Raw genomic sequence first — 15364 nt, 5'->3', positions numbered from 1 at the left:
TTTAAATGCACACACTTTTTGAACCAACAATTTCATTTTAGGGCCCTGTTCTGCAGGAATAGTGGCAAATGATTTATGTACAAATATATTGACCTGTAATATTGTTAGTTATGAGAGAAAAGACTAGAAAACATGTTCAGAAGGAAATTGGGTAAAATGTCATGGAGTCCTGCACAGACATTAAAAACAATGAGATACTTAGGTTAATGAATATCATAACTTAACTGCTAAGTAGTATGTCAACTCATATACATTATATATTTAACATATAAGCTTTTTGTATTAACAATTCTGTAAAGAGATGCACTAAAGTAAAAAGTGTGTTGGATAAAGAATGAAAAATAAAGGGACTTCCAATTTCTACCTCATATTTTATTATTTGAGCTATCTTTTTAACAAAAGCATAGTTTCATATATTATCCGCTGCAGTAAACTTTAAAGATTAAGATCTTTAACAACAAAGCTGATATGACAACAACAAAAGTTTGCTACCCATATCTAGTTATATATGTTTAAGTCTAAGAGCTATTAAGGCAAAATACTTACTTTGTGTTTTCATAAAATAATGCCAGAGGTCTTGTTAAAGTTGCAAATATATTCCGGATCATAGAAGGCAGAGAAATACGTCCAAGAACACTGGAAAGAATGCTGGTGATTGAGTTGCCAATAGTGAGGAGAGTATCAGAATGTACTTCCTTGAGGCTCAATGTGTGAAAAGAACAGATCACTCTCACAATAAGTTTAATTAAAGAAGCCAACTTCCCTAAAGGTTCCTTCTTCTTTTTGGACCAGTCTGTAGGTCTCTGCGGTGCTAAGATAAAATTAAACAGTGACAGCTTTTAGAATTAATGGTAATTAAAGCAAACTAATGTAACTAAATGAAAAATATGATCTACTATTTCGGGAAACTGTTTTAAGCAAGAAGCATCAACGGGTGAATAATTCATGAATCAAAGTATGCTGAGTAACAAGATATTTACGAAGTCTCAAAGCACTTGCCACAAAACATTATTAATTTTGTTTCCTAATGAATTTTATAGTGCAAAACCGACAGATATGATCTTAATCAAACAGTAAATGTTAACATCATCAATAGTGGGACAAACTGACTTATATGCTTGCTGACATAATGCACTGATAATACCGAATTACTTCTGTAGCATCCCCATAAAGAAAGAAAATCTCAATCTAATATTGAGGAAATACTGATAAACCCCAATTGAGAGACCTTCAAAATTTAATCTTGCCTTTACTTCACTTCTACTGGTCATGAAAGACAAAACTTGGGGAACTATTTTAGATCAAAGACTTGTCTTAACGAGTGCTGTGAAATGTTCTAGGAAATAAAAGTGGAAAAGGGGGTGGGGGTGAAAATAAGACAAAAGAATCAACTGAAACTGAGGGATCCTAGTAAAAAATATTTCGTGTCTGTGTTTAATTTTTGCAATGTTTCGCTAAAACAAATATTACAAAGTAAAAATTATCAAAACTCTCAAAGTGATCCTGATGCATATTTATGAATAATAACAATTTTATTTCAACTATTGGTAAATTTTGTTTCCTCTCAGCTTGTGCTGGCAGTTTTTAGATATTTCCCCTAGTTTCAATAAATTTAAACAGCCAGGAACACCTCTTGCAAGACAAGGATTGAAAACAAAAAAACATTTCTAATTTTGGGTTTATAGATCATGGATAGAAATGATATTCAGTTAATTCTAATTTTTCAGAAGTTAACAAAACATGTAAAACTTTCAACAAGGAGATCATCATCTATGCCTTATCAAACTTCAGGGGCTTAAAAAATATATTCTGATATAATTTTCTATATAACCTTTCTATAGCTCAGGTATTTTGGAGAATTTTATTTTTCCTGACAAAGAGGTAATCAGATTAAGTATTGTTCAGTCTGAAAGGGGACTAAGACTAAAGAAAAAAAATCTATTTCTGTGGCTTGAGGCTGGGATGCTTTAATTACCAAACAAGTTATTCTATTACTATAAAAATGAAACACCAAAAAAAAAAAAGCACCAAAAACTACCCCCACCCCCCAAAAACCCTGCAAATATTTTGTTCTAGAAATCTTTACAGTAATTCAAAGAAAGATGTTATTAAGGAAAATTGAGTATGTTCCCACTCTTTAAACAGGAAAAGTAACCTTTAAACAAAATATTTTTGTAACTAGAAGGTTCTTTTCTATTCAGTATGATCATATATAATCACTGGTAGAAAATATATAATTTCAAAGAACCAATTAGTACATTAACAGCTCATATTATAATATAATCTAGAATTAATCAAGGCATATAGTTATGAAAATAAGATTTGTTAAGATTTCAATTGCCAAATTTTACACAGTAAAAACTGTGTTACACTTTTAGAATCATTTTACATTTCCTATAAAACCATAACCAATTAACCACTGCCATGATTTTCTATGCAATTTAATATCAATTCAATGATCATTTCAGATAAGGCTATCAAATAAGAACATTTTAACTAACTTCAAGCTTTTTGTCCAGATAATCTTTTGTAACCAGATGGAGTAAGTAAAACCATCTGCATTATCAGGCAATCTCTACATAGGACAAAATTTGTTTCTGCATCATAAAAAGGAGGTATACATTGCAGGGGTGGGTGAGAGATACACATGGAGAGAGGGAAAGAGAGCAAGCATGTGAACTAGCAAAATAGCATGGTTATATACCATTAAAAGTAGGTAAAATGAGGCAGAAAAGCTATTAGGATTTGCCCTGATACAGTTCAGACACCCTTGCTTATACTGAATGAACAAATAAAATACTTACATTTAGTTTTGGGTTGATATTTAATATTATATGGTGAAAAGTCGATGCAATCAACCATTACAGTAATAATATGAGTGATCCTATCCAAGAACAATAAATTCTGGAAAAGAACAGTTAGGTATTGCATGACAATTTTTTAACTAATGGCATGGTTTATAAAACTTGTAAGCATGAATAAAAAAATATAACACTTTAACTCCCATGTATGAGGTATAGTAACACACATCATAGTTGATGCCATTTAAGATACATTAACTATATGTGTGAGTCTGTTAGTCCTTAGTTGTGTTCAACTCTTTCTGACCCCATGGATTGCAGCCTGCCAGGCTCCTCCACCCATGGAATTCTATAGGCAGGAACACTTGAGTGGGGTGCCATTTCCTTCTCCAATTAACTGTATGGTTATGACTATTTCCCAGTTATCTGCTGTGTGCCAAGTATTCAATACTATACCTTTTTTTTCCCCTCAACACTGAAATGGAAGTGTTCACTAAACCCAGAAAAACCAAACATAAAAATGTTGCTAAGCTCCCTGATATTCTTTCCACCTTCTTCCTCAGATCCAAATGAAACAGAACAGAGGAAATCCCAGTACCACCAGTCAAGAACATCTCAAACAAAACAACTCAGTGAGCTTTCATAGAAGAAACTGAGTAACAAGACACAGGGAGGGTTCTGAGAAAAAGATCTAATCATTATTAGAAAAACCATATGGGTAAAAGACCACTGTAAAGTTCTATACATTTGCCTTTCTTTTATTCTCCAATACTGTTCACTTCTCCAATTCACTGGACTAACTCACAGGGCTGCCAAAGACAACCTTCCCCAGTGGATGTTAAGAACCAAGGGGAAGGGAGAGCCCCCTGGCCTGTTAACCTATGGATACCACATGGAAGGTTCAGTCCAAATGACAATCTACACACCCATACAGAAAAGATATTAAAGATCTAGATGCTTCGATCTTGATCACAATTACAAGGCAAAGCTTCCTTCTAACTACAATTTGCTATCAAAGCCAGATAAACAGGAGTTCTCTCCTGGGTTAGGAAACACATTCCAGCTAATAATATTGCTCAACATTAGCGTTTATTGTCAAATATGAAAAGGTGTGTTAAACACCAACAGAACTAATCAACAAGGAAAGAGGTAGTAACCGCAACAGAAGAAAATACCCTCAAAGTAAGAGGAAATCATATTCACTTAAAAACATTAAATGTAAAAATAAAATTATAAAACACTTCAGCATTTAAACTGAAAGGCAGACACAGAAATATCAAGCTCCCAAAAAGCAGTACCAGAAATAAAGCAAAACACAAAGAGATACAGAGAAAGAAGAGACACAGATGATGATGCCTCAAGACCTCAGTACTTTTCCCTTAGATGAAGGAACAGCTCCTTAAATTCAAAGGATCTACCAAGTACTTAAAAGAACAATTTTAAAAGATGCCACAAGACACAACCTTGGTGAAATGTCTAAATTACAAAGGTAAAAAGAAAACCCTAAACTTAAACTAAAAAACAGGTTGATAATAACAAAATTAGTATCAAATGATGAATTTGCAACAGCAACAGTAACAAAAATAACAAGTCTTAGACGTGTAGTTTGTAGAAAATAAAAAACTTTACAGAAAATGGAACAAATGAGCCTATCTTTAACTTCAGAGCTGTGATAAAAAATTTTCTGGAACCTAAAACTTGTAACTAACTGGTTATATATTTGACAAGATGTTATTAGTCACACAATATGTTTATCATTTCTACAATATAAAAATTGGACAACGAGGAACTCCAATCTCACAAATGAAGGTATCTGCAAAAAATCTTAAAAACACTAATCTACAATGTTTGAAAAGAATTTCACTGTGACCAAGAAGAGGATCTCAAGGACACAAAATTGGTCTAATATACAGAAATGTAAAGAGATTTCAAATATGCTAGCAGTAACTAAGTACAGGCAAGGAAGAGACCATTTATACTAGATGAAAAACAACTATAAAAACCCCCCAAATCAAGCAAGCTAGGTTAAGTTTAGAACTAAAAAAATATTTCTGAACAGAAAAACTCAAAGTTATAAAGATATAAATTATTTTCCACATTAATCTCTGAATGCAATATAACCAATCATGCCAAGCAAAATCCCAACAGGGTATTTTAAAAAATTTAGGAAGATTCTAAATTTCTTCAGAAAAGAACAAAATGTTAGTCCATCCAAGACAAGAATTTAAAGGCAAAAACCAAGGGTCAAGCTTTTCCCTAAAAATCACAAAAGCATTCAACAAGTTCACTGTCTCTGTGGCCAGTAACAGCACACTTTTAAAGCCACTCTGCCAAATACTATGATATCAAAATTCCACAATCACAACCGACACATTATAGCTATCTCTACTTTTCTCAGCAGCGTAACCACATCAAGGACTAGAAATCTTTTCAAATTAATAAAATGGTATGCTTCAGAGTAATAAATAAAAATAAATTTCAACTGGGAAGAACACTGTATTCACATATATATGTGCATATAAATATGTAGCTTATTGGTTTATTCTAGAATGATACATACCAAACTGCTGACAGCAGTTATTCTTTTTATAGAGTAAGGGAAAGGTGTGAATAGGAACCTACATTTTTAAGACCACAAACTTCCAAAGGACAGACTTTAAAAAGCTAATAAGTATATTAAAGACCTAAATGTAAGACCAGAAACTATAAAACTCATAGAGGAAAACAGGCAGAACACTAAGACATATCACAGCAAGATCCTCTATGACCCACCTCCCAAAGTAATGGGAATAAAAACAAAAATAAACAAGTGAGACCTAATTAAACTTAAAAGCTTTTGCACAGCAAAGGAAACTATAAACAAGGTGAAAAGACAACACTCAGAATGGGTGAAAATAATAGCAAATCAAAAAACTGACACAAAGTATATAACCAGCTCATACAACTCAACACCAGAAAAACCCAATCAAAAAGTGGGGAAAAGACCTAAACAGACATTTCTCCAAAGAAAACATATGGATGGCTAATAAACAAACGAAAAGATCCTCAACACTGCTCATTATTAGAGAAATGAAAATCAAAACTACAATGAGGTATCACCTCATATGAGTCAGAATGGCCATCACCAAAAACTCCACAAACAATAAATGCTGGAGAGGGTGTAGTGAAAAGGGAAGCTTCTTAAACTACTGGCGGGAATGTAAATTGATACAGTCACTATGGAAGACAATATAGAGACTCCTTAAAAAACGAGGAATAAAACTATCATCATGACCCAGCAAACCCACTACTAGTTATATATCCTGAGGAAACCGAAACTGAAAAAGACACATCTACCCCAATGTTGTGAGAATTGGACCATAAAGCAAATTGAGCACCAAAGAACTGATGCTTTTGAAGTGTGGTGTTGGAGAAGACTCTTGAAAATCCCCTGAATGGCAAGAGATCCAACCAGTCCATCCTAATGGAAATCAGGCCTGAATATTCATTGGAAGGACTGATACTGAAGCTGAAACTCCAATACTTGGCCACCTAATGCAAATAACTTACTCATCTGAAAAGACCCAGATGCTGGGAAAGATTGAAGGCAGGAGGAGAAGGGGACAACAGAGGATGAGATGGCTGGATGGCATCACCAACTTAATGGACATGAGTTTGGGTAAACTTCAGGAGTTGGTGACGGACAGGGAGGCCTGGCGTGCTGCAGTCTATGGGGTTGCAAAGAGTCAGACACGACTGAGCAACTGAACTGAACCCCAAGGTTTACTGTAGCACTATTTACATTAGCTAGTACAAAGAAGCAAACTAGATGTCCATAGACAGATGAATGGATAAAGAAGCTGTGGTACATACTTTTTCTCAACTGCACATGGAACATCCTCCGGGAAAGGCCACATCCTGGACCACAAATCAAGCCCTGGTAAATTTCTAAAAATTGAAATAATTTCAGCATTTTTTCTGATCACAATGCTGTAAGATTAGATTATCAACCACTGGGGGAAAAAATGTAAAAAACACAAACATATGGAGGCCAAATAAGGATCACTAAGGAAATCAAAATATGCATAGAAACAAATGATAATGAAAACACAACAACCCAAAACTTATGGGATTCAGTGAAAGCACTAGGCGGGAAGTTCATAGCAATACAAGGCTACCTCAGGAAACTAGAGAAACATCAAATCAACAACTTAACCTTACACTAAAAGCAACCAGAAAAAGGACAACAAAAAAAACCCCAGTTAGTAGAAGGAAAGAAACCATAAAATTCAGAGCAGAAATAAAGGGAAAAAAAAAAGGAGACTATAGCAAAGGTCAATAAAACTAAAAGCTGGTTCTTTAAGAAAATAAAGTAGATAAGCCATTAGCCATACTCATCAAGACAAAAAAGAAAAAGTCTCAAACCAATAAAATTAGAAATGAAAATGGAGAAATTACAACACAGAAATACAAAGGAATGTAAGACACTACTATAAGCAACTGTATGTTCATTAAATGGACATGGAAGAAATGGACAAATTCTTAGAAAAGTATAACCTTTCAAAACTGAACCAGGAACAAATAGAAAATTTAAACCAATCACAAGCACAGAAATCGAAACTGTATCTTCCAACAAACAAAAGTCTAGGACCAGATGGGTTCACAGGTTAATTCTACCAAAAATTTAGAGAAGAGCTAACACCTATCCTACTCAAACTCTTCTAGAAAATTGCAGAGGAAGGAAAACTCCCAACTCATTCTATGAGGCCACCATCACCCTGACACCAAACCCACACAAAGATGCTACACAAAAGAAGAGAAAACTACAGGCTGGTATCACTGATAAACATAGATGCAAAAATCAACAAAATTAGAGCAAACAAAATCCAACAACATATTAAAACGATCATACATCATGACTAAGCAGGCTTTATTCCAGAGATACAAGGATTCTTCAATATTTGCAACATCAATGTGATATACCATATTAACAAATTGAAAGATAAAAACCACGTGATTATTTCTATAGATGCAGAGAAAGCCTTTGACAAAATTCAAACCCATTTATGATAAAAACTCTCTAGAAAACAGGCACAGAAGGAACACACCTCAACATAATAAAACCCAGATATGACAAACCCACAGCAAGCATTATCCTCAATGGTGAAAAAAAGGAAAGCATTTCCTCTAATATCAGGAACAAGACAAGGGTGTCCACTCTCACTGGAAGTCCTAGCCACAGGAATCAGAGAAGAAATAAAAGGAATTCGGACTGTAAAAGTAGTAGTAAAACTATTTGCAGATGACATGATCCTCTATATAGAAAACCCTAAAGATGCCACCAGAAAATTACTGGAGCTAATCAACGAATATAGTAAAGTCAAAGGATATAAAATTAATACACAGAAATCCCTTCCATCCCTATATGCTTACAATGAAAAATCAGAAAAAGAAATTAAGAAAACACCACCACTCACCACTGCAACAAAAAGAATAAAATACTTAAGAATAAATTAACTTAAAGAAACAAAAAACCTGTATACAGGAAACTATAAAACACTGATGAAAGAAATCAAAGATGACACAAACAGATGGAGAAATATACCGTGTTCTTAGACTGGAAGAATCAGTACAGCGAAAATGAATATACTACCCAAAGCAATCTATAGATTTAATTCAATTTTTTTTTTTTAACAAAAAAATTTCAAAATTTATATGGAGACACAAATGACCCTGAATATCCAAAGCAATCCTCTAGGAAGAAGATTGGAGCTGGAGGAATCAACCTTCCTGACTTCAGACTATACTACAAAGCTACAGTATTATACTGGCACAAAGACAGAAATATAGATCAATGGAAGAAAACAGAAAGTCTGGAGATAAACCCATACACCTATGTACACCGTACCTTTGACAAAAGTGACGTCGCTCAGTCGTGTCCGACTCTTTGCGACCCCATGGACTGTAGCCTACCAGGCTCTGAGGAGCCTCTCAGTCCATGGAATTCTCCAGGCAAGAGTACTGGAGTGGGTTGCCATTTCCTTCTCCAGGGGATCTTCCCAACCCAGGGATCGAACTTGGGTCTCCCACACTGCAGGCAGATGCTTTACCATCTAAGCCACCAGGGAAGCCTTTGACAAAGGAGGCAAAAGTGTACAATGGAGAAAAGAACAATCTCTTCAACAAGTGGTGCTAGGAAAACTGATCAACTACATGTAAAAGAATGAAACTAGAACATTTTCTAACACCACACAAAAATAAATTCAAAATGGATTAAAGACCTAAATGTAACATTAGAAACTGTAAAACTTTTAAAGGAAAACAAAGGCAGAACACTCGATGACATAAATCAAAGCAAGATCTTCTATGACCCACCTCCCAGAGAAACTGAAATAAAAACAAAAATAAACAAATGGGACCTAATTAAACTTAAAAGCTTTTGCAGGAAAACTGTAAGCAAGGTGAAAAGAGTCCTCAGAATGGGAGAAAATAACAGCATATTCAACTGGTAAATAATTAATCTCCAAAATACACAAGCAGCTCAGTACCAAAAAAATGAACCCAATCAGAAAGTGGGCAAAAGACCTAAACAGACATTTTTTCAAAGAAGACATACAGATGGCTAGTAAATACATGAAAGATGTTCAACATCACTCATTATTAGAGAAACACAAATCAAAACCACAATGCGATATCATTGCACATAGATCAGAACTACCATCATCAGAAAGTCTACAAACAATAAATGCTGGAGAGGGTTTGGAGAACAGGAAACCCTCTTACACTGTTGGTGTAAATGCAAACTGGTACAGCCACTGTGGAGAATAGTATGGAGATTCCTTAAAAATCTGGGAACAGAATTGCCGTACGACCCAGCAATGCTACTGCTGGGCATATATTCTGAGGAAATTAGAATTTAAAGAGCAACCTAGAGTCCTTTGGCAGATGAATGGATAAGAAAGTTGTGGTATACAGACACAATGGAGTATTACAAAAAGGAACGTATTTGAGTCTGTTCTAATGAGGAGGATGAACCTGGAGCCTACTATACAGAGTGAAGTAAGTCAGAAAGAGCAAGAAAAATATTGTATATTAACACATTTATATGAAATTTAGAAAGACAGTATCAACAATTCTACTTTTATGGCAGCAACAACACAGATGTAAAGAGACTTTTGGACTCCGCAGAAGGCAATGATGGGATGATCTGAGAGAGTAACATTGAAATATATACACTACCATATGCAAAACAGATGACCCATGCGAGTTTGATGCATGAAGCAGGGCACCCAAAGCTGGTGCTCTGGGACAACCTAGAGGGACAGGGTGGGGAGTGAGGTGGGGAAGGGTTCAGGATGGGGGGGTGGGCCACACGTATGGCCAACTAATGTTGATATATGGCAAAAACCATTGCAATATTATAATTATCCTCCAATTAAAAAAAAAAAAAAACAACTAGGAATAAAACTACCATATGACCCAGCAATCCCACTACTAGGCATATACCCCGAGGAAACCAAAACTGAAAACAACACGTGTAACACAATGTTCTCATTGCAGCACTATTTACAGTAGCTAGGAAACAGAAGCAAACTAGATGTCCATAGACAAATGAATGGATAAAGAAGCTGTGGTACATATATACAATGGAATACTGCTGCTGCTGCTGCTAAGTCACTTCAGTCGTGTCTGACTCTGTGTGACCCCACAGACGGCAGCCCACCAGGCTCCCCCGTCCCTGGGATTCTCCAGGCAAGAACACTGGAGTGGGTTGCCATTTCCTTCTCCAATGCATGAAAGTGAAAAGTCAAAGTGAAGTCGCTCAGTCGTGTCCAACTCTTAGCGACCCTGTGGACTGCAGCCTACCAGGCTCCTCTGTCCATGGGATTTTCCAGGCAAGAGTACTGGAGTGGGGTGCCATTGCCTTTTCCGACAATGGAATACTACTCAGCCATAAAAAGGAACATATTTGAGTCAGTTCTAATGTGATGGATGAACCTAGAGACTATTATACAGAGTGAAGTTAAGTTAGAAACAGAAAAATATTGTACATTAGTGCATATACATGAAATCTAGAAAGATGGTACTGATGAACCTATTTGCAGGGCAGTAATGGAGATGCAGATGTAGAGAACAGATTTATGGACAAGTGTGTGGGGAAGGAGAATGTGGGATGAATGGAGAGAGTAACATGAAAACATATACACTGCGCTAAGTCACTTTAGTTGTGTGCAACTCTTTGCAACCCTATGAACAGTCTGAGCCCACCAGGCTCTGTCCATGGGATTTATCAGCCAAGAATACTGGAGTGGGTTGCCATGTCCTCCTCCCAGGGACCTTCCTGACCCAGGAATCAAACCACGTTTCTTACATTATATGCACTAGCAGGCAGGTTCTTTACCACTAGCACCACCTGGGAAGCCCAACATATACACTACCATATGTAAATTAGATAGCCAGTGGGAATTTGCTGAATGACTCAGGAAACTCAAACAAGGACTCAGTAACAACTGAAGATGCATGGGAGGTGGAAAGAAGTTCAAGAGGGAAGAGACCTATGTATACCTATGGCTGATTCACGTTGACGTATGGCAGAAACCAACACTATATTGTAGAGCGATTATCTTTTAACTAAAAGATTTAAACAAAAAGCTACCAGGTATGAAAAAGCAAGATACAGGATGGCAAAGTCCTGTACTGTTCATCTAGAATGGCAAAGGCATACCAGAGCAGTAAAAGCACATCACCATCAAGTGGCCCTGATACACAGACCTTAGAGTCCAACGACACAAAACTGTCTCGCAAAGCTGTTACCTGTTTTATACCTTGACTTCATTACTTATAAACTAAAAGCATTAGTTAATGATAGTTCACAAACATTATCTCTATTTACTTGAAAAGAATTTAAAGCAAAAAAGGTCGGTATCAGAATAAACTCACTGAAAGGCCTTCATCTTCCAAACTGGACATTATCTTGGAAGACAGTTCCTCACAGCATAAATTCTCTTCCGCAGTTGCCACCAAAGCTGCACAGCGAGCAAATGCTCTATATAATTCTGACCAAGTTTTAAGTAAGGTCTTCATAGTGACCTAACAATAATTTAAAAAAATTTAGAAAATGTGTATCTACATAGCAAATAACTTAATAGAATACATCTTTAACATTTTAAAAACACAGTAACACTTAAGGTGTCAGAAGAGACGAGCACAGGGTAGTAAGTTTGCCTACCTTCCCAGAGCTCTAACCAAACAGCTGTAATAATACCACTATACCAGCAATTAACAAAGGTGAAGAGGAACTTCACTCTCTTCACCACTTTCCTTTCTTCTAAGCTGATTATAAGTCAATAGAAAGTCTTATAGAAGCTCATTACAAAGAGTAACATAATATTTAAAAACTGCAAATTCCTCAAGTAAAAATTTGCCTTACCGTTGGAATTTTTTGTGCTGGAAAAATATGGTTTATTGGCAAAATCAGCGCACCATAGATAGCACTGAAATTATGTTCTAAGGCATCACCTTGATTCACTTCATTGGTCTGAAAAAAGAAAATTAATGAAGTTAGACAAATCACCACCTAATTCTAGTCCTAAATAGTGACATCTTACAGTAAGAATCATGTTCCCCAATGTTGAGATGTTAAAACAGATGGTGAACTCCTAACCTCTGTAATCTTTGAGATTAGGGTCCTTGCAGACGTAATCATGCAATAAGGAAGTCGTGCTGACTTAAGGCACGCTCTAATCCAATAACTGGTGTCCTTATAAAAGAGGAAGTTTAATACAAGATACTTGGAAGAACACCATGTGAAGATAGGCTGAGATTGGAGTGATGGATTCACAACATCAACAATTGCTGGCAGCTAAGAGAAGCATGGAACACACCCTCTTTTAGAGCTCCAGAAGAAACCAAATCTGCCAACATCTTACTATTTAAATTCTGGCCCCAAGAGGTTTTAAAAATAAGTTTCTGTTGATTTAAGCCACCAGTTTGTGGTAATCTCTTAAGCAACCCTGGGAAACAATATTATACTGTATTTTAAGTCCTAAAAAAGAATCCCAGAGGTGATTCCAGAATCTTTTACTATACACAGAAGGTAAGACTCAAGCAAGGACTAATAAAAATGGCCTCTAGCAGACCTCAAACAGTAGGAAACCATTTAGGAACATAAATCTTGTTCTTCCAAAAGACTATGTATAATGGAGTGTTGGCTCAAGTAGCTAAAACAAGGGCTACTGTATAATCACATAATTCTTCAGAGTCCTCACTCCATTTGTAAGTAATAACAGACGATTTCACAAAGAATAATTCCATTTAAAGATTGATAAAGCTGCTAATGAACTATTAATAGTGACAGAACTTGAGCTCCATACTCTGCCAATATTATCACTTTAAGTATTTAAATGTAAAGGTCAGTCAACTCAACAATTAAAGGTTTAGGAACTATATGGCTTTGAGGTAATCACCACCATGATTTGACCACAGAAACCTAAAAATATATAGTTTAGTCAAGACATCCATATTATTCCCCATAGCACGAATGAAAGAATCCAAGATATAAACAGGGAAATCCAGATCTATCATGTGAGCCTTCTGGCTTTCTAATCATAAGACAAAATGGGTAGTCTCCACTAAGTTACACGTTTTTGAATAAGAAAGAAACACAATGAAAAGAAATCAAGTAATTTAAAGAACAGAAAATTAACCAATCCCACGGATAAAATATGTAATATCTTCCATTCAAATACAAATTTCTATTCATATACTCTTGTGCTATATAACAAAGAAAGAAAAAAAAGACAAGGTACTAAACTTGAGAGAAAACATGCAGCTGACTTATATCATACCTGATTAATCAATTCTGTTAATGGGGTGACTATAATATTCCACATTCTCCAAAGATGCTCCTTGTTGTCCAACTGCTTTGCATTTTGATTAATAACATTTAAGACAGAGTCACTGAAAGCTAGTGGTGAAGTTGGACCAGAAAGAACACAGCCCACAAGTGTTTCCAGGTTGAGAAAAAACCTGATGGAAAAAAAATTTTGAACTATGCATTAACTGTACTTTTTGTAAAAATAATTTACATTACAGCAAAGTTACCCCCCAAAATGAATCTCAACTTTTTTAATTTTTAAAAAATTTATAATAGTCTGTATCTCAAAAGAATATCATTCAACAAACTTTCCAAAATAAACAAAATAGTTTAACATTACCTTTCGTCTTCCACACCACACTCCAATAGATTGTTATTGAAAATTAACTGAATTAAGAACAAAGCAGGGGTTCCCTGAAGAAAGATGGGAGATGGCAATCAATCTTCTTGTTACCAACAGTACACTCCTCTTATTACACTTGTTTTGTACAATTATGTGAAATATGACCCTTTCAAGTCTGAGGAATTTTGAAATTACTTAGGATACAACAAAAATGATAGCAAATGTACTTCCATAAACTACACACAAAAATCAAGTTCTTTATATTTAATTATAGCTGTTCCATCTAGTCAAGCAATTGAAGAATATTAAGAGATTCCAGATATAAACACTGACTTAAAACTTGCTGGATCAACAATACCTACCATCCAGCAGATATTAAATATATTTCACTATAACTAAGCCAGTGTTACAAAGCTTCCAAAACTTGTAACAGTAACCAAAACTATATTTACATAAAAGCAAAGAGAAACCTTTTATTCTAGAACCCTTTAATCCAGGAAAATAGTTCCATCAATATGCCATTATTTAATTCCTCACAAGCATACTTCATTGTATTGTGCTTTGCAGATAAATGGCATATTTTACATATTGAAGGCAACCCTGCTTTGATCAAGTCTACTGAAACCCTTTTTCTAATAGTATTTGTTTACTTTGTCACATTTTGGGTAATTCTCACGATTTTTCAAACTTAGTATGTGTCCTGACTGCTCGATGGACCAGCTATAATTTTGTCACCCTCCCTCTCCTCCGGCCTCCGCATTCCCTGAGACTCAATATTGAATTTAGACTAATTAACAATGCTAAAGTGGCCTCTAAACGCTGAAGTGAAAGGAGCTGTACATCTCACTTTCAACCAAAAGCTAGAAATGATTAAACTTAATAGCGAAGGCATGCTTAAAGTCAAGACCAGGGGAAGTAACTACAGATGTGGTGGAAATAGCAAAGAACTACTGGACATGGAACAACAGACTGGTTCCAAATAGGAAAAGGAGGACATCAAGGCTGTATATTGTCACCCTGCTTATTTAACTTATATGCAGAGTACATCATGAGGAACACTGGACTGGAAGAAACATAAGCTGGAATCAGGATTGCCAGGAGAAATATCAATAACCTCAGATATGCAGATGACACCACCCTTACGGCAGAAAGTGAAGAGGAACTAAAAAACTTCTTGATGAAAGTGAACGAGGAGAGTAAAAAAGTTGGCTTAAAGCTCAACATTCAGAAAACGAACATCATGGCATCTGGTCCCATCACTTCATGGGAAATAGATGGGGAAACAGAGGAAACAGTGTCAGACTTTATTTTGGGGGGCTCGAAAGTCACTGTAGATGGTGACTGCAGCCATGAAATTATAGACGC

At 35.6% G+C, this 15364-nt stretch overlaps 1 protein-coding gene across 6 annotated transcripts in view; it reads right to left on the bottom strand.

The window, feature by feature from the left end:
* The window catches only part of RIF1 (replication timing regulatory factor 1), a 60999-nt gene that overhangs the window by 21960 nt on the left and 23675 nt on the right, over positions 1–15364 (bottom strand). For all 6 annotated transcript variants that reach the window (XR_001919544.1, XM_018062815.1, XM_018062824.1 and 3 more), the window contains 6 exons: positions 13997–14070; positions 13628–13808; positions 12211–12318; positions 11721–11870; positions 2805–2904; positions 547–811 (listed from right to left, as the gene is read on the bottom strand). Coding sequence is in view for 5 of the 6 variants with exons in the window: in XM_018062815.1 (XP_017918304.1) it covers positions 547–811; positions 2805–2904; positions 11721–11870; positions 12211–12318; positions 13628–13808; positions 13997–14070 (878 nt within the window). In the remaining variant the exon portion in view is untranslated. The remainder of the gene's footprint in view (positions 1–546; positions 812–2804; positions 2905–11720; positions 11871–12210; positions 12319–13627; positions 13809–13996; positions 14071–15364) is intronic.

Source organism: Capra hircus, chromosome 2, assembly GCF_001704415.2.
Source record: "Capra hircus breed San Clemente chromosome 2, ASM170441v1, whole genome shotgun sequence".
NCBI classification, from domain to species: domain Eukaryota; kingdom Metazoa; phylum Chordata; class Mammalia; order Artiodactyla; family Bovidae; genus Capra; species Capra hircus.
The sequence above is the reverse complement of the archived record's forward strand: the minus strand, read 5'-3'. Positions and strand labels throughout refer to the sequence as shown.